Below are 21,290 nucleotides of genomic sequence, written 5' to 3'. Positions count from 1 at the left end.
CTGTTCGACATGGGCAAAAAACATATCGTAATCTACCACCACCTGTTTGTCACACATATGCACGCAGCGCCTGCTCATGCAACTTCCTTTTTCCTGATCTCCTTATTGTTATTTACATTTATTATCATCATTTTAATAATCAGTAATGTCATTATCATTAGTAGGCTCTGTATAATAGCCTTGTATAACCACCATGTCCTTATCATTAGTAGGCTCTGTATAATAGCCTTGTATAACCACCATGTCCTTATCATTAGTAGGCTCTGTATAATAGCCTTGTAGAACCACCATGTCGTTATCATTAGTAGGCTCTGTATAATAGCCTTGTATAACCACCATGTCGTTATCATTAGTAGCCTCTGTATAATAGCCTTGTATAACCACCATGGAGCTGTAGGCCTAAGAACGCATCCTGTTTAGTCTTAATACCGTAACTTACTTAGGCCTATATTTCAATATATAGGCTACTTTATCTATCACTCATTCGTTCATGCCATCACAGCGCATACGAGACATTCATGCTTTGAAATGCAATCAAGCATTTTGGTTTAAATAACAAAGGGAGCTTTGAACAATTCGGCTAAACAATAAATAAAACGCAATTCACTAATGCATGCAACCGTTTTTAGTCTGCTGTAATAAAGGCTTTATATATTCCTTTTTTCCATTAGAACAGACTCTGGTACACTTGTTAACACTGTTCTAAATTGTTAGATTACAATATTATATATTTTTCTAACAGCAACTGTTGGCACAAAATACTCACAACGCTTGCTCCTATACCCTCCTTTGTCTTCATCTCCTTATAGCAGCCTTGTAGGACCACCATGGAGCTGGAGGCCTGCTCCTACACCCTCCTTTGGGTTAGGGTTAACCTAACCACCATGGAGCTGGAGGCCTGCTCCTACACCCTCCTTTGGGTTAGGGTTAACCTAACCACCATGGAGCTGGAGGCCTGCTCCTACACCCTCCTTTGGGTTAGGGTTAACCTAACCACCATGGAGCTGGAGGCCTGCTCCTACACCCTCCTTTGGGTTAGGGTTAACCTAACCACCATGGAGCTGGAGGCCTGCTCCTACACCCTCCTTTGGGTTAGGGTTAACCTAACCACCATGGAGCTGGAGGCCTGCTCCTACACCCTCCTTTGGGTTAGGGTTAACCTAACCACCATGGAGCTGGAGGCCTGCTCCTATACCCTCCTTTGGGTTAACCTAACCACCATGGAGCTGGAGGCCTGCTCCTATACCCTCCTTTGGGTGTGTCTGTCTACATATGGAAAAATACGGTTAAACATTGAGACTAATTGATTGGTCGAAAGAAAAGGATGACACTCCGTTGACAATTGTATTTATTTTTTGTCGGGGAGAGCCCTGGTTGAACATAAAAGGCTCCCTATTCCCCCGAAGTGTACAAAACTCACTAAAAGTGGCAGTAATAAAGCCTCTCCTGAAAAATACAAACATTGAGGCGATTTGTGTTTGTTTGTTGAAAAAACATTAAATGAAAAATACGCCTATATTGAATGTCCCATTCCCCTCATTTTTTTGGGAGAAAGCTGTTGCCTTCCTGAAGACAAATAATGTATACGAAACGCTTCAGTATGGTCTTAGACTCTACCGTAGCACTGAGACCCCTCTACCATAGCACTGAGACCCCTCTACCATAGCACTGAGACCCCTCTACCATAGCACTGAGACCCCTCTACCACAGCACTGAGACCCCTCTACCACAGCACTGAGACCCCTCTACCACAGCACTGAGACCCCTCTACCACAGCACTGAGACCCCTCTACCACAGCACTGAGACCCCTCTACCACAGCACTGAGACCCCTCTACCACAGCACTGAGACCCCTCTACCATAGCACTGAGACCCCTCTACCATAGCACTGAGACCCCTCTACCATAGCACTGAGACCCCTCTACCATAGCACTGAGACCCCTCTACCATAGCACTGAGACCCCTCTACCATAGCACTGAGACCCCTCTACCATAGCACTGAGACCCCTCTACCATAGCACTGAGACCCCTCTACCATAGCACTGAGACCCCTCTACCATAGCACTGAGACCCCTCTACCATAGCACTGAGACCCCTCTACCATAGCACTGAGACCCCTCTACCATAGCACTGAGACCACTCTACCATAGCACTGAGACCACTCTACCATAGCACTGAGTAAATTACTTTCTAATGGTGTCAGACCGAGGCTCTGCGTCTGTCCTCGTGCTCCTAGACCATAGTGCCGCTTTTGACGCCATTGATCACCACATTCTTTTGGAGAGATTGGAAACCCGAATTGGTCTACAAGGACAAGTTCTTCCCTGGTTCAGATCTCATCTGTCGGAAAGATAATAAAATGAAGGTAACCTACCTAAATGATTACCGCCCCGTAGCACTCATGTTGAAAGACAAGAAGTACGTTGAAAGGCTGGTCATGGCTCATATCAACACCATCATCCCTACACCCACTCCAATTCGCATACCGCCCCAACAGATCCACAGGATGACGCAATCTCAATAGCACTCCACACTGCCCTTTCCCACCTGGACAAAAGGAACACCTATGTGAGAATGATGTTCATTGGCTACAGCTCAGCGTTCAACACCATAGTACCTTCCAAGCTCATCATCAAGCTTGAGACCCTGGGTCTCAACCACGCCCTGTGCAATTGGGTCCTGGACTTCCTGACGGGCCGCCCCCAGGTGGTGATGGTAGGAAACAACATCTCCACTTCGCTGACCCTCAACATCAGGGCCCCACAAGGTTGCGTGCTCAGCCCTCTCCTGTACTCCCTGTTCACCCACGACTGCGCGGCCATGCACGCCTCCAACTCAATCAAGTTTGCAGACAACAGCAGTGGGCTTGATTACCAACAACCACGAGACAGCCTACAGGGAGGTGTGGTGTCAGGAAAACAACCTCTCACTCAACGTCAACAAAACAAAGGAGATGATCGTGGACTTCAGGAAACAGCAGAAGGAGCACCCCCTTATCCACATTGACGAGGAGCAGTGGAGAAGGTGGAAAGTTAAGTTCCTCGGCGTTCACATCACAGACAAACTGAAATGGTCCACCCACACAGACAGTGTGGTGAAGGCAGCGCAAACAGCTTCTATCTCAAGGCCATCAGACTGTTAAACAGCCATCACTAACACAGAGAGGATGCTGCCTACATACTGACTCGAATCATTGGCCACTTTAATAAATGGATCACTAGTCACTTTAATAATGTTTACATATCTTGCAATACTCATCTCATATGTAAATACTTTATACCATCTATTGCATCTTGCCTATGCGGCTCTGTCATTGCTCATCCATTATATTCTTATTCCATTCATTTACTTGTTTGTGAGTATTAGGTAGTTGTTGTGGAATTCTTAGATTACATGTCAGATATTGCTGGACAGTCGGAACTTGAAGCACAAGCATTTCGCTACACTCGCATAAACATCTGCTAACCATGTGTATGTGACCAATGTCATGACGTTGGCCTCTTTGGGTACAGGGAGGACAGTTGACCCCCTCCCCTTTGTACCATCACCCAACCTACCTTCCCCAACCACCCAGGCCCTGTGTGAAAGGGTTGTAAAAACTCTAAGAGGAGAATCTCCTACCACATGTTTCATAGAGAGACAAAGGAAATTCTTCCAACTCATAGAATTGAAGAACCGAGCGACATTTGTGTTCTGGAGAAGGTATGGAAGATTGGTGAAGAATCCAGCTACGAACTGGTCCGCTTGGTACAATTTTGTGATACTCAGAAGAGACAATATAGCCATATTACCATAAAACTGTTTATATAATAGCCTCAGCGATGAGACTTGCATCATAATGGTTGTATAAAATGTATTAATAAGGATAAAGCTATTTGTAATACATTGAGATGCTATGTACTGATGTTAATGTGATAAGCTTGGTACAGAAATCCAATTCTAACTCAGTCATCGGCACGCCCCCCAGGGACACAGACAGGACCAGGCGTCATTTGACAAGCCTGTTCTAGGGTCACCTATAAAACCCCCCACCCTGATTTACTTTCTTTAGACCAGGCCTCCACTCAATTGATGAGTTGACCAATAGGTTTGACCATCCAAGTACTCTACTGAAAGTGAACTATACCACGTGGTTAACTTTTAGACTATTGATACCGACAGAATAAGAACAAGTCTTTGATATTAATTATTAGTCTGCAGCTAAGTAAATTATATCATTGAACGCGAAGACCAACGAAACATCCATTCTATAACGACATTAATGAATGTCGCTTTGAAAGATCCATTCTAACAGAGAGAGAGAGAGAACTCTCCAACAGAACGACTCTTCAACAAGGATCCCGACAACACACTGAGCGTAACTATATATTGATTGCAATTGTTCCCGAATGAGTGAGCGTTCAATTGTCAATTGTTAATATTAATGAACTCTGTAGGTATGCATCCTCAGCTGACTTTTTATGACCCATTGTTCTAAAAGACACCAGCCAGGCCTGTTTAGACCATTAGGGCACATTACTCTACCAATCCTTTGTGACGATAATTACTGTTTGTATGTTTTCTGTTAATTACTTAGTGTAGTAAATAAATGATTTTAAGACAATTGATGTATGGATGATTTTAGTAAAGACTGGGTTCGTGCAGCTACAACAATTTACGACGTTTGGAATGAGACTGGACGCGAGGTAAAATACACCATTTAACCTGTTAGGGCTAGGGGGCAGTATTTACACGGCCGGATAAAAAAACGTACCCGATTTAATCTGGTTACTACTCCTGCCCAGTAACTAGAATATGCATATCATTATTGGCTTTGGATAGAAAACACCCTAAAGTTTCTAAAACTGTTTGAATGGTGTCTGAGTATAACAGAACTCATATGACAGGCAAAAACCTGAGAAGGTTTCATGCAGGAAGTGGCCTGTCTGACAAGGAGTCGTTCTTCTTGTCTCTGTTTATTGAAGAGTGGGGATCTTAGCTGCAACGTGACACTTCCTACGGCTTCCATAGGCTCTCAGAGCCCGGGAAAAAGTTGAACGATGACGAGGCAGCCTCAGGCTGAAACACATAATCGCCTTTGCCAAGTGGCCGATAAGAGGACAAAGGAATTAGGCGCGTGCCCGACTCGACCCCGTGCTGTATTTTCTTTCGGCTGTTTACCTAATTGCAGATTCCCGGTCGGAATATTATAGCTTTTTTAAGAGAAAAATGGCATAAAAATTTATTTTAAACAGCGGTTGACATGCTTTGAAGTACGGTAATGAAATATTTAGAAATCTTTTGTCACGAAATGCGCCGTGCGCATGACCGTTGTTTGCCATTGGGATAGTGTCTTGAACGCACAAACAAAACGCCGCTGATGGAACATAACTATGGATTATTTTGGACCAAACCTACATTTGTTATTGAAGTAGAAGTCCTGGGAGTGCATTCTGACGAAGAACAGGAAAGGTAATTAAACTTTTCTAATAGTAAACCGGAGTTTGGTGAAGGCTAAACTTGGTGGGTGTCTAAATGGCTAGCCCTGTGATGCCGGGATATCTACTGAGAATATTGCAAAATGTGCTTTCACCGAAAAGCTATTTTAAAATCGGACATATCGAGTGCATAGAGGAGTTCTGTATCTATAATTCTTAAAATAATTGTTATGCTTTTTGTGAACGTTTATCGTGAGTAATTTAGTAAATTGTTAGTAAATTCGCCGGAAGTTTGCGGGGGGTATGCTAGTTCTGAACGTCACATGCTAATGTAAAAAGCTGGTTTTTGATATAAATATGAACTTGATTGAACAAAACATGCATGTATTGTATAACATAATGTCCTAGGTGTGTCATCTGATGAAGATCATCAACGGTTAGTGCTGCATTTAGCTGTCTTCTGGGTTTTTGTGACATTATATGCTAGCTTGAAAAATGGGTGTCTGATTATTTCTGGCTGGGTACTCTGCTGACATAATCTAATGTTTTGCTTTCGTTGTAAAGCCTTTTTGAAATCGGACAGTGTGGTTAGATTAACGAGAGTCTTGTCTTTAAATAGCTGTAAAATAGTCATATGTTTGAGAAATTGAAGTAATAGCATTTCTAAGGTATTTGAAAATCGCGCCACAGGATTCAACTGGCTGTTACGTAGGTGGGACGATTTGGTGCCACCTGCCCTAGAGAGGTTAAACCAGAAGATAATTGGCCTATACTATAATATATGTTATAATATAGGAAAGTTATATTAGGAAAATTATAACTTTGTAATCTGAATATTTTCCTTGGTGCCCCGATCTCCTAGTTAATTACAATTAAACGATTAATCAGTTTAATCGCGTGATAATAATTACAGGGAGTTAATTGATAAACATGTCTTCAGTTTAATGGTACCCCAAAGACACGACACCAATAACATTTGATTTGATTGATGATGCTACACTCGCAGTTGTAACCCATATTACCGGCTCTACATTTCTTTATATTGGAGTTGGATGCATCTCCATTGGCGGGCCGCATTTTACATTCATAAACCAACATTTTAGCGTTTATAAAAAATGTCTTTACAGGGTTACATATTCATTTCTAGGACACAACCGATGCTTCAGAAGTAGCTACAATCAATATAGGCTGCATCCCTCATATCTTCTGGTGCTCCGGACTCTTATTGTTCTCATAACTTCTGTGAATTGGGAGCACCAATGCTACCAACAAAATGTTTTAATTTAGAGTTGTTCCGAGTCAGACAAAACTAGTATTTGGTGCAGGTGTATTTGAAAGTGGGTGAGTACCTGGTTGGTACAGGTGTCTTTAAAAAGGTGTGTGTGTGTAATGTAAAAATGGTTGGTGCAGGTATGTGTACCTGGTAGGTGCAGGTGTCTTTAAAAAGGTGTGTGTGTGTGTACCTGGTGTGTAATGTAAAAATGGTTGGTGCATGTATGTCTACCTGGTTGGTACAGATGACTTTAAAAAGGTGTGTGTGTGTGTAATGTAAAAATGGTTGGTGCAGGTATGTCTGAAGGGGTGTGTGTGTACCTGGTTGGTGCAGGTGTGTTTGAAGGTGTGGCCCAGGTCGATACAGGTGTCCCTCAGAGCGGAGCAGGAAGCTGAAGAGTCCAGAGTCGTAAAGAACCTCGTCATCCTCCGAACCAGCCGCTGCCACGGGGTCTACACACACACACACACACACACACACACACACGAGAGAACAACAATGAGATACGTTTAATTGATATAGAAAACAAGCAATAATACCGGAAAATAAAAACACAAAAATTATTTCATGTTAAGTCCCAGGGTCTTTAGCTTAGAGATGAGTTTTGTGGGCGCTGAGCTGTAGTCAATGAACAGCATTCTCACATAGGTGTTCCTTTTTTCCTGGTGGGAAAGGGCAGTGTGGAGTGCAATAGAGATTGCGTCATCTGTGGATCTGTTGGGGCGATATGCAAATTGGAGTGGGTCTAGGGTTGCTGGGATGATGGTGTTGATACCAGCCATGACCAGCCTTTCAAAGCACTTCATGGCTACCGACATGAGTGCTACGGGGCAGTAATCATTTAGGTAGGTTACCTCCGTTTTCTTTGGCCCAGGGACTATGGTGGTCTGCTTGAAACATGTAGGTATTACAGACTCGGTCAGGGAGAGGTTGAAAATGTCAGTGAAAACACTTTCCAGGTGGTCCGCGCATGCTTTGAGTACACGTCCTGGTAATCCGTCTGACCATGCGGCTTTGTGAATGTTGACCTGTTTAAAAAGGTCTTGCTCACATCGGCTACGGAGACCGTGATCACATAGTCATCCGGAACAGCTAATGCTCTCATGCATGCTTCAGTGTTTCTTGCCTAAAAGCAAGCATAAAAGGCATTTAGCTCGTCTGGTAGGCTCTCGTCACTGGGCAGCTCAAGGCTGAGTTTCCCTTCATAGTCCGTAAAAGTTTTCAAGCCCTGCCACATCCGACGAGCGTCAGAGCCGGTGTAGTACGATTCAGTCTTAGTCCTGTATTGAAACTTTGCCTGTTTGATGGTCTGAGTGCTTAGCAGGATTTCTTATAAGTGCCCCGCTCCTTGAAAGCGGAAGCTCTAGCCTTTAGCTCAGTGCGGGTGTTGCCTGTATTCCATGACTTCTGGTTGGGAAATGTACGTATGGTCACTGTAGGGACAACGTCATCGATGCATTGATAAAGCCGGTGACTGAGGTGGTGTACTCCTCAATGCCATTGGATGAATCCCGGAACATATTCCAGTCTGTGCAGCAAAACAGTCCTGTAGTTTAGCATCCGCGTCATCTGACCACTTCTGTATTGAGTGAGTCACTGGTACTTCCTGCTTTAGTTTTTCCTCACAGGCAGGAAACCGGAGGATAGAATTGCGGTCAGATTTGCCAAATGGAGGGCGAGGGAGTTTTGTATGCGTCTCTGTGTTTGGAGTAAAAGTGGTCTAGTTTTTTTCCCTCTGGTTGTACATGTGACATGCTGGTAGAAATGAGGTAAAACAGATTGAAGTTTGCCTGCATTAAAGTCCCCGGCCACTAGGAGCGCCGTGTTACTTTCGGTACCTCTGTCAAAATGTGAAGCACATCACCCCTGATTGAGGATCAAGTCTTGTCTTTCAACACAGCCCATGTCTCCTTAAAGCGCCAGAGCGCCGTGCCTGCTCCACTTACTCATTGCTAGCTCTAGTCTGTCTTGAGGAACCACTGAACTCAGGAACCACTGGGAGTCTGGACTGAGGAACCACTGGGAGTCTGGACTGAGGAACCACTGGGAGTCTGTCCTGAGGAACCACTGGGAGTCTGGACTGTATCATGTTATCTCCTCTCTCATACTGACTCTAGTCTGTCCTGAGGAACCACTGAACTCACTGGGAGTCTGGGCTTCATCTCCACTCATGCTGCACAGAACTTAACACATTTGAATAACGCACGTAGAAATGTTAAACTGTTCATTACTGCTACAACACTTTACAATGCAAGATAGCCTACAAAGCTGGAAGCTACAGGTAACTTCCCTTGCTAGTATACAGCTGCAGCTAACATCAATTCACATACCCTAGTACCTTGTTTGTGATACCGTGTGTATCATAACACAAAATATTGCTGATTGTCACCAAAAATGTTATTAATTCACTTTCTCCCCTGGCTCACGTCTCTACCAGTGAAGCTCATCTTTGCTCGAGCCCCGAACTGACAGTGTGTGAATGAGTCTTCAAAATAAAAGTACAATGTAATTTGTCACATGCACCAAATACAACAGTGAAAGCCCTTAAACAACAGTTAAGATTTTTTTTTTAATAATAATAAAAGTAGCAAATAATTAAAGAGCAGCAGTAAAATAACAATAGCGAGGCTATATATAGGGGGCACCGGTTAGTCAAGGTGCATTTTTGACTCTAGTGGGACAGCGGCACTTTTATAAAAGAGATTGGTAAAAACAAAGTCAAATTAATTGTATGATTGATTAATTAAATGCATACATTCAAGTATTGTCAAAGGTAATGATATTGAACTCTACAGATCTGTCTGGATCAAGTACTATTCTGTGACTGGCTAATACGCCTTCTTTATTTGTCTTGGTATCGGGTATCATTTTGGTATCGAGATGGTTTTGGTATCAAGTAGGAATCGTTTTGGTATCGAGTAGGAATTGATTTGGTATCGTGATACTAACCTGTGTTGGGTTCTGAGAATATGAAATGTTACTTATTCATGTCACTGATGGGGTGTTAAGGTTGGAGGGTCTACACCAGAAGTTAAGGGTTATAGGAAGAAGGTACAGTTGAAGTCGGAAGTTCACATACACTTAGGTTTGAGTCATTAAAACTCGTTTTTCAACCACTCCACAAATTTCTTGTTAACAAACTAGTTTTGGCAAGTCGGTTAGGACATCTACTTTGTGCATGACAAGTAATGTTTCCAACAATTGTTTACAGATTATTTCACTTATAATTCACTGTATCACAATTCCAATGGGTCAGAAGTTAACATACACTAAGTTGACTGTGCCTTTAAAGAGCTTGGAAAATTCCAGAAAATGATGTCATGGCTTTAGAAGCTTCTGATAGGCTATTTGATATCATTTGAGTCAATTGGAGGTGTACCTGTGGATGTATTTCAAGGCCTACCTTCAAACTCACTGCCTCTTTGCTTGACATCAAGGGAAAATCAAAAGAAATCAGCAAAGATCTCAGAAAAAAAATTGTAGACCTCCACAAGTCTGGTTCATCCTTGGGAGCAATTTCCAAACAACTGAAGGTACCACGTTCATCGGTACAAACAATAGTATGCAAGTATAAACACCATGGGACCACGCAGCCGTCATACCGCTCAGGAAGGAGACGCGTTCTGTCTCCTAGAGATGAAAGTACTTTGGTGCGAAAAGTGCAAATCAATCCCAGAACAGCAGCAAAGGACCTTGTGAAGATGCTGGAGGAAACAGGTACAAAAGTATCTATATCCACAGTAAAACGAGTCCTATATCGACATAACCTGAAAGGCCGCTCAGCAAGGAAAAAGCCACTGCTCCAAAACCGCCATAAAAAAGCCAGACTACGGTTTGCAATTGCACAATGGGGACAAAGATCGTACATTTTGGAGAAATGTCCTCTGGTCTGATGAAACAAAAATAGAATTGTTTGGCCATAATGGCCATCGTTATGTTTGGAGGAAAAAGGGGGAGGCTTGCAAGCCGAAGAACACCATCCCAACCGTGAAGCACGGGGGTGGCAGCATCATGTTGTGGGGGTGCTTTGCTGCAGGAGGGACTGGTGCACTTCACAAAATAGATGGCATCAGGAAGAAGGAAAATGATGTGGATATATTGAAGCAACAACTCAAGACATCAGTCAGGAAGTTAAAGCTTAGTTGCAAATGGGTCTTCCAACTGGACAATGACCCCAAGCATACTTCCAAAGTTGTGGAAAAATGGCTTAAGGACCACAAAGTCAAGGTATTGGAGTGGCCATCACAAAGCCTTGACCTCAATCCCATAGAAAATGTGTGGGCAGAACTGAAAAAGCGTGTGCTAGCGAGGCCTACAAACCTGACTCAGTTACACCAGCTCTGTCAGGAGGAATGGGCCAAAAGCGATTACATGTGACAGGCATTGATAAGGGGAGACGTGTGGACATCTTAGAAACTAACAATGTCACTGAGGGAGAGAGGGTAATGTATAACGTTTACATTATGTTAGGATATGTCATTGTTAGCCATCAGGGATCCTCTGGGAGGAGAATAGACACAGTCTGGTATCAATAACCATGACAGCCTTGAGTTGGGGAGGAGTGAGCACTTTGGAGTAGAGGTCAGGTCAGATGAAGTGAGGAAGAACAGATATCACTAAGGTTCTGCTAGCAACAGGGATGCATTAGCTGTTCGGTTGTGGTGGAGGAGACTCAGCCTAGGAGAAAGGGTTAAATATCAGTGCTTTGTGTGAAATGTTTTGTTGTCTGAATTACAGCTGTAACAACCCTTTGGGAAGAATAAAAAAGTTGGTTAACCTGTTTAGGATAGGGGGCAGTATTTTCACGTCCGGATAAAAAAACGTACCCGATTTAATCTGGTTATTACTCCTGCCCAGAAACTAGAATATGCATATAATTGTTTGATTTGGATAGAAAACACCCTAAAGTTTCTAAAACTGTTTGAATGGTGTCTGAGTATTACAGAACTCATATGGCAGGCAAAAACCTGAGAAGATTCCATACAGGAAGTGCCCTCTCTTGTTAAGTTCATGTTTTAAGTATCCCTATATTTCTGTTATTACGGGGCTATCACTCAGTCAAGAGTGCGCCTGCGCAGGAAGTTAGTTCGTTGATGGACCTAGCCGTGAGTGTAATGGCTACCTTGTAGTGTGTTCATACAGTATAGTAAACTTTGTTAAACTGGAACCTTGTCGTTGTGTCATTTCGAGTTAACATTGGTAGCAGAGGATGGCTAATAACTACAATGTGCCACCTCGCTTCGACGAGAAGAGGTCGTACGAAAGTTGGAAAAATGAACTTGGAATCTGGACACGGGTTACTAATCTGGACGCGAAAAAGCAAGCACTTGCGGTGGTATTATCGCTCGAGGGAAGAGCGAGAGATACAGCACTGGAAATATCCGTTGAGGATTTGAACAATGATGATGGTATGGGAACTTTGATCAGAGCACTGGATTCTGTATTTCTTAAAGAAGAGAAAGACCGTGCCTACGAGGCATATTCAAACTTTGACAGTGTTGAGAGAGATATTTCGGTTGCAATGACGGACTACGTCATTGATTTCGAACAAAGGTACAATAGGATGCGCAAGTACGACATGGTTCTCCCGGATGCAGTGTTAGCTTTCAAGTTGCTAGATACAGCCTGTCTAGATGGTAGGGAGAAACAGTTGGCTTTGACTGCTTGTACTGTACTGACTTTTGCATCAATGAAGTCGGCACTAAAAATAATTTTTGGTGAAAAGACGTCTGTCACGCCGTTAACAGATGGAATGCAAGCGAGTGACGGAGCATATTACACTGAGCAGCAGAGAAAAGGCGCCAAAAAGTCATGTTCTCAAGACAACCTGAAGAGGGCGCCATTTCCCGGAACAAATCCACTGGACAAATATGGAAGGAGATCAAAATGTGCTGTTTGTCAAAGCACTTACCACTGGGTTAAAGACTGTCCTCATAAAAATGAACAAGTTAAACTAACAGAGGAAAATGTAAACACAGATATAGAGCAGTGTAACATTACACTGTTTTCAAATGAATCTGCTTCTGATACTGAGATTTTTATAGTTGAATCCTCAGGATCTGCTGTGATTGATACTGCATGTACACGCACAGTGTGTGGTGCAAAATGGCTTGATAGCTATGTTAGTGAACTAAATATGAAAGAAGTACAAAATATGATTGACACACCAAGCAACAGAGCTTTCAAATTTGGAGATGGGAGAATTGTCCATTCTACCAAGAGAGTTAAGATACCAGCAAAAATTGGTCAGACTAAGTGTCACATTGAAACAGAGGTGGTCCCTACAGATATCCCCTTACTATTAAGCAAAGCTTCCCTCAAGAAGGCAGGGGCTGTACTAAACATAAAAAATGACAAGGCAGTGATGTTTAAACAACCAGTGACTTGAACTTACTACCTCAGGCCACTATTGTGTAAACATTTTAGACAAAGACATCACACAGAGTCCATGCAAAAATGAGATTCGGACGGACACAGAGCACATGGAGATTCTGACAGTCACAGAGAACATGAACACAAAAGAAAAACAAAGTATTGTTAAAGCTTCACAAACCGTTTGGACATGCTACTGTTGACAGACTTCAGAAGTTACTCAGCAGTTCAGGGAATAATGATGAGAGTATTTCCATTCTACAGCAGATAGTTAACAGTTGTGAGACATGTCAAAAATACAGTAAACCTAAGCCCAAACCAGCTGTTGGTTTGCCACTAGCTTCCAAGTACAATGAAACAGTGGCTGTAGATCTACATGAGTTAGCACCAAGTGTGTGGTACCTTCACATAATCGACCACTTCACACGCTTCAGCGCTGGAAGCATTGTGAATACAAAGAAACCCAGTGACATCGTCAGGCACTTCATGCATTCCTGGGTAAGTGTGCATGGCCCGCCCCAGAAATTGTACAGTGACAATGGAGGAGAATTCGATAATAATGAAATAAGAGAAATGGCAGAGAAATTCAACATGGAAGTAAAGACAACTGCCTCATACAGTCCATGGAGCAATGGACTTCTGGAGAGACATAATCAAACACTCACAGAGATCATGCTGAAAGTGAAGCAAAACAATGGATGTGACTGGAACACAGCCCTAGTTTGGACTTTGATGGCAAAAAACTCAATGCACAATGTTCATGGTTACAGCCCATACCAACTAGTGTTCGGGCAGAACCCTAATCTTCCCTCTGTACTGGTTGACAAGCCACCAGCACTAGAAGGGGCCAGTGTGAGTGCATGGGTGGGACAGCACCTGTCAGCACTACATGCAGCGAGAAAACCGTTCACTGAAGCAGAGTGCTCAGAAAGAATTTGCAGGGCTCTGCGTAAACAGCTACGACCTACCGATGAGAAGTACGAAACTGGAAACAAAGTGTACTACAAACGAGTTGACTGTCAAGAGTGGAAGGGACCGGGAGTAGTCATTGGCCAAGATGGTGTGGTGATATTTGTGAGGCACGGAGGCATCATTGTCAGGGTGCATCACTCAAGATTGCGGAAAGTAAATGATCAACAAGATAGAGGGGCTGTTGCTGAGATTCATCCTAATGAAAAGGAGACAGTAACAGACACAAACCTACCAGATGTCATATCCAATGATATGGACACTGAAACTGACACAGGAAATGGAGCAGAGACCTTCAAACATGCCACAGATAATACTGTTGAGCGTTCAAATGAGGAAAACATTCAACAACAGCCACATGTGTTAAGACAACATGGATGTTTCAATCTGAAAACTGGACAAACTGTTAAATACATGGACAGAGAAAGTGGTATTCCACATACAGCAACCGTCATTGGACGAGCAGGAAAAGCCAAAGGAAAACACCAGAACTGGTACAACTTGCAGTACTCTGAACCAGTTACACTTTCTGGTACAACAGGGTCAGCTGACCTGTCACTTGTAGATAATCTCAGAATTGAACCAATGGAAAATCGAGAAAAACAGAATGACATTCAAAATGATGATGTACTTGAAACAACGGACGTGTCATTTGACTCAGCTAAGCTAGATGAGCTCAGTAATTGGAGGAAAAATGGAGTGTTTGAGGAAGTTACAGACATTGGCCAAAAATGTGTCTCAACAAGGTGGGTGTGTACCCTTAAAGAGTCCTTAACTGGAATAGTGCCTAAAGCACGTCAAGTGGCTAGAGGTTTAGAGGAGCTGGCTGCTAAACAACTCCCAAAAGACTCACCGACATGCGCCTCAGAGTCACTCAGATTGCTGATGTCCGTGATCTGCCAGAAAAAATGGAAACTTAATTCCATAGACATCAAATCTGCATTTTTGCAGGGAACAGAGCTGTCAAGGGACATTCACATCCGACCTCCGCCTGAAGCTAAATGCGAAGGAACACTGTGGAAACTAAAAAAGTGTGTGTATGGACTGGCAGATGCATCACTCTACTGGTACAACAAAGTCAAGGCAACAATGCTGAATACAGGTGGAAAACTGTCACAAGTGGATCCTGCAGTCTTCTATTGGCTTGACTGCAATGTGACTGGAGTACTTGCCTGTCATGTTGATGACTTTATCTGGGGTGGCTCACAGACCTTTGCTACAACTGTAATTCCACACCTCAAAGCTGTTTTCCAGGTCGGCCGTGAGGAACATGATAATTTTTGTTATGTTGGCATAGAGTTTATTACAGTTGATGGAACAATACTGATGCAACAGGAGAGCTGTATCAAGAATCTTCAACCCATCCACATGGGTTCTTCAAGAGCCGTACAAAGGAATTCCCCTCTATGTGGAATTGAAGCTGATCAATTGAGGTCAAAGATAGGACAAATTTTATGGGTTGCTAGACAGAGTAGACCTGATGTAATGTTTGATGGTTGCAACTTGGCATCTAACACAAAACACGCCACTGTACAAACCATTCACGAGGCAAACAAAGTTGTTCGTAAACTGAAATCACAACAAGTGACTTTAAAGTTTCAGCATGTTGGAAAAGATGACTCTTTGAAACTAGTTGTCTTCAGTGATGCTTCGCTAGGGAACCTTACAGATGGAGGCACACAAGGTGGACATCTAATCGTGTTAATGGGTGAAGGAGGAAGATTCTCACCTATCTGTTGGCAGTCAAAAAGGATCAGAAGGGTTGTCCGAAGCACACTTGCTGGAGAAACACTTGCTCTTGTGGATGGAATTGACAATGCGATCTTTCTTGCAACTCTGTTCTCAGAGCTTACCACTGGTGAGACAAAACGGCACATTCTACCTGTAGTTTGTGTCACTGACAACTACTCATTAGTTGATGCTTTGAAGTCAACCAAGTCTGTCACAGAGAAAAGACTTCGTCTTGAGATTAGCAGCATCAAGGAACTTATTCAAGCACAGAGAATCCAGCGGATTCTGTGGTCGACCACAAAGGAACAGCTTGCTGACTGTCTGACTAAAAAGGGAGCATCCGGTCTTGTGCTCCTACAGGCTCTCAGTAACGGAAAGTAGCAGCTTGAGTAATACAAATAAAAACTGTCACACAACCCATTTGTAATGGGGAACTTGAATAATACCTGGACATTTAATTATGTTGTTGATGTTTAATTTGTCTTTAAAGAAAAGGGGGAGATTGTTAAGTTCATGTTTTAAGTATCCCTATATTTCTGTTATTACGGGGCTATCACTCAGTCAAGAGTGCGCCTGCGCAGGAAGTTAGTTCGTTGATGGACCTAGCCGTGAGTGTAACGCCTACCTTGTAGTGTGTTCATACAGTATAGTAAACTTTGTTAAAATGGAACCTTGTCGTTGTGTCATTTCGAGTTAAGACCATTTCTTGGCCTTCTATAGCCTCTTCATGGAAAACAGAGGATCTCTGCTGTAACGTGACATTTTCTAAGGCTCCCATAGGCTCTCAGAAGGCGCCAGAACGAGGAATGATGACTGCAGTCCCTAGGCGAAAAACAGTAGCGCATTTGGGTAGTGGTCGATCTGAGAACAATGAAACGTGAATAGTCCATTTTACATTTTCAGTCTTTGAACGAAAACAACGTCTCCTGGTCGGAATATTATCGCTATTTTATGAGAAAAATCGCATAAAAATTGATTTTAAACAGCTTCGAAGTACAGTAATGGAATATTTTGAATTTTTTTGTCACGATACTCGCCGGCGCGTCACCCTCCGGATAGTGTCTTGAACGCAAGAACAAAACGCCTCTATTTGGATATAACTATGGCTTATTTGGAACCAAAACAACTTTGGGTGTAAAGTAGAAGTCCTGGGAGTGCATTCTGACGAAGAACAGCAAAGGTAATCCAATTTTTCTTATAGTAAATCTGAGTTTGGTGAGTGCCAAACTTGGTGGGTGTCAAAATAGCTAGCCATGTGATGCCGGGCTATCTACTCAGAATATTGCAAAATGTGCTTTCACCGAAAAGCTATTTTAAAATCTGACACAGCGATTGCATAAAGGAGTTATGTATCTATAATTCTTAAAATAATTGTTATGTTTTTTGTGAACGTTTATCGTGAGTAATTTAGTAAATTCACCGGAAGTTTCGGTGGGTATGCTAGTTCTGAACGTCACATGCTAATGTAAAAAGCTGGTTTTTGATATAAATATGAACTTGATTGAACAAAACATGCATGTATTGTATAACATAATGTCCTAGGAGTGTCATCTGATGAAGACCAAAGGTTAGTGCTGCATTAGCTGTGGTTTTGGTTTTTGTGACATTATATGCTAGCTTGAAAAATGGGTGTGTGATTATTTCTGGCTGGGTACTCTCCTGACATAATCTAATGTTTTGCTTTCGTTGTAAAGCCTTTTTGAAAATCGGACAATGTGGATAGATAAAGGAGAGTCTTGTCTTTAAAATGGTGTAAAATAGTCATATGTTTGAAAAATTGACGTTTTTGGATTTTTGAGGAGTTTGTAATTCGCGCCACGCCCTATCATTGGATATTGGAGCGGTGTTCCGCTAGCGGAACATCTAGATGTAAATTAAGCTTCTCTAGTGTCCGTGAGTTATTTACTAAAATTAGAACCTAACACCTGGTATCGATATTGAAGTGAAAATTCTAGTTTCGTGACAACACTAATGGGCTGCACTGATAAACAGATACAATCTAACGGTGCAGGAGGGGACGGCTGCCGTTTCACGGGCTCCTAACCAACTGAGCTATTTTGTTCGTTTTTTCGCATTGTTTGTAACTTATTTGTACATGATGTTGCTGCTACTGCCTCTTATAACAGAAAAGAGCTTCAGAACAGCTTTTACTCACCTATAACTGGACGAAGATTTTTTCTGTAATGAGTCTAACGCGAAGGATATACTGTTTCTCCGAGACCTGGCCCAAATCCACATCAATCGCATGAAGAAAAGATGGAAATACAGCGGGCGGAGATCGGGGAATTCATCGGCGAGTGGGTAACCCCGCCTCTACCACCCATTCTATTCGCCAACGTGCAATCACTGGAAAATAAACTGGATGGTTGCCACTCAAGACTATCCTACCAACGGGACAATTAAAAGCGAATATCCTATGTTTCACCGAGTCGTGGGTAAACTATGAAATGGATAATATACAGTTGGCTGCGTGTTCTGTGCATCGGCAGGACAGAACAGCTACGTCTGGTAAGATGAGGGGTGGGGGTGTGTGTCTATCTGTCAATAACTGGTGCGCGATGTCTAATATTAAAGAAGTCTCGAGGTATTGCTCGCCTGAGGAAGAGTACCTCATGATAAACTGTAGACGACAATATGTATATTTTTCATAGCTGTCAACTTACCACCACAAACCGATGCTGCACTAAGACCGCACTCAACGAGCTGTATAAGGTCATAAGCAAACAAGAAAATGGTCACCTAGAAGCGGCGCTCCTAGTGGCCGGGGACTTTAATGCAGGCAAATTTAAATCCGTTTTAAAAATAAAACTAGACCACCTTTACTCCACACATAGAGATGCATACAAAGCTCACCCTTGCCCTCCATTTGGCAAATCTGACCATAATTCTATCCTCCTGATTCCTGCTTACAAGCAAAAACTAAAGCAGGAAGTACCAGTGACTCGCTCAATACGGAAGTGGTCAGATGACGCGGATGCTACGCTATAGGACGGTTTTGCTAGCAGACTGGATTACACCTCAGGTCACCGGCTTCATCAATAAGTGCATCGACGACATCGTCCACACAGTGACTGTACGTATATATCCCAACCAGAAGCCATTGAATACAGGCAACACCCACACCGAGCTAAAGACTTGAGCTTCCGCTTTCAAGGAGCGGGACACAAATCCGGAAGCTTATAAGAAATCCCGCTATGCGCTCAGACGAACCATCAAACAGGCAAAGCATCAATACAGGACTAAGATTGAATTGTACTTCACCGGCTCCGACGCTCGTCAGATGTGGCAGGGCTTGCAAACTATTACAAACTACAAAGGGAAACCCAACAGCGAGCTGCCCAGTGACGAGAGCCTACCAGACGAGCTAAATGACTTTCATGCTCACTTTGAGGCAAGCAACACTGAAGCATGCACAGGAACACCAGCTGTTCCGGATGACTGTGATAACGCTATCGGCAGCCGATGTGTGCGGTCAACATTCACAAGGCCGCGGGGCCAGACGGATCACCAGGACGTGTACTCAAAGCATGCGCAGACCAACTGGCAAGCGTCTTCACTGACATTTTCAACCTCTCCCTGGCCGAGTCTATAATACCTACATGTTTCAAGCAGACCACCATAGTCCCTGGGCCCAAGAAAGCGAAGGTAACCTGCCTACATGAGCCATGAAATGCTTTGAAAGGCTGGTCATGGCTCACATCAACACCATCCCAGAAAACCTAGACCCACTCTCAATTTGCATAGCACCCAACAGATCACGCAGTCTTGATCACACTCCACACTGCCCTTTCCCACCTGGACAGAAGGAACACCTATGTGAGAATGCTTTTCATTGACTACAGCTCAGTGTTCAACACCATAGCGCCCACAAGGCTCATCACTAAGCTAAGGACCCTGGGACTAAACACCTCCCTCTGCAACAGGATCCTGGACTCCCTGACAGGCCGCCCCCAGGTGGTGAGGGTAGGGAACAACATGTCTGCCACGCTGATCCTCAACACGGGGGCCCCTCAGCGGTGCGTGCTCAGTCCCCTCCTGTACTCCCTGTTCACCCAAGACTGCGTGGCCAAGCACCACTCCAACACTATCATTAAGTTTGCTGACGACACAACAGTGGTAGGCCTGATCAGACAACCAGACAGCCTGGAGGTCAGAGACTTGGCATTGTGGTGCCAGGAGAACAACCTCTCCCTCAATGGGAGCAAGACAAAGGAGCAGATCGTGGACTACAGGAAAAGGAGGGCCGAACACGCCCCCATTCACATCGACGGGGCTGAAGTGGAGCGGGTCGAGATTTTCAAGTGCCTTGGTGTCCACATTACCAACGAACTATCATGGTCCAAACACACCAAGACAGTCGTGAAGAGGGCACGACAACACCTTTTCCACCTCAGGAGACCGCAAAGATTTGGCATGGGTACCCAGATCCTCAAAAAGTTCTACAACTGCACCATCGAGAGCATCCTGACCGGTTGCATCACGGCCTGGTATGGCAACTGCTCGGCATAGAGGGTAGCGCATACAGCGCAGTACATCAGTACGGCCAAGCTTCCTGCCATCCAGGACCTATATACTAGGCGGTGTCAGAGGAAGGCCCCAAAAATTGTCAAAGACTCCAGTCACCCAAGTTACAGCCTGTTCTCTCTGCTACCGCACGGCAAGCGGTACCGGAGCGCCAAGTCTAGTTCCAAAAGGCTCCTTCACAGCTTCTACCTCCAAGCCATAAGACTGCTGAAGAATTAATAAAACGGCCACCCGGACTATTTACATTTTACACTGCTGCTACTCGCTGTTGATTATCTATGCAGTCACTTTACCCCTACCTAAATGTAGAAATTACCTCGACTAACCTGTACCGCCGCACTCGGTACTGGTACCCCTGTATATAGCCTCATTGTTATTTTATTACATTTTTTACTTTAGTTTATTTGGTAAATATTTCCTTAACTATTTCTTGAACTGCATTGTTGGTTAAGGGCTTGTAAGTTTTTCATGGTAAGGTCTACACTTGTTGAAGTCGGTGCATGTGACAAATAAAATTTGATTTGATCCTCTCAATCAGTATACGACGCGAGACATTTTGACAGAAGTATCTAAATTCTAGAACTGTTGTCCATGTTCTAGAATATAAAAAGTACCAAAGTTCAGTATACCGTGCAACACTAGTGTGTACGTATACAGTGTGTGTGTGTGGTACCTGGCTGGCTCCAGGCGTGCCCAGTAGCTGACTCCCCAGCAGCATGTTGTCTGGTCTGGCCGGCTGAGAGAAGCTGACCTGGTCTGGCACTCCGACACACACACTTCCCTCCCACACACCGAGCGCTGGGTCTGGCTGGGAGCTGGAGAACTGCACCCCATCACTACACACACACACACACACACACACACACACACACACACACACACACACACTTAATCCACTGCTCCCAACTCCCCTGAGACACCCTCGGAGAGTGGGGTCACAGCTAGGGTCTGCCACTCAACGGCGACCCTGGAGAAATTAGGGTTAAGTGTCTTGCTCAAGGGAA

General features: G+C 43.7%; 1 protein-coding gene across 2 annotated transcripts in view; it reads right to left on the bottom strand.

The window, feature by feature from the left end:
• The window catches only part of chek1 (checkpoint kinase 1), a 75,632-nt gene that overhangs the window by 3,244 nt on the left and 51,098 nt on the right, over positions 1–21,290 (bottom strand). For both annotated transcript variants that reach the window (XM_029770438.1, XM_029770439.1), the window contains exons 10-11: positions 20,960–21,122; positions 7,011–7,142 (exon numbers count right to left, since the gene is read on the bottom strand). In XM_029770438.1, the coding sequence (XP_029626298.1) occupies positions 7,011–7,142; positions 20,960–21,122 (295 nt within the window). The remainder of the gene's footprint in view (positions 1–7,010; positions 7,143–20,959; positions 21,123–21,290) is intronic.

The sequence above is a fragment of the Salmo trutta genome, chromosome 12 (genome assembly GCF_901001165.1).
Source record: "Salmo trutta chromosome 12, fSalTru1.1, whole genome shotgun sequence".
Lineage (NCBI taxonomy): Eukaryota > Metazoa > Chordata > Actinopteri > Salmoniformes > Salmonidae > Salmo > Salmo trutta.
The sequence above is the reverse complement of the archived record's forward strand: the minus strand, read 5'-3'. Positions and strand labels throughout refer to the sequence as shown.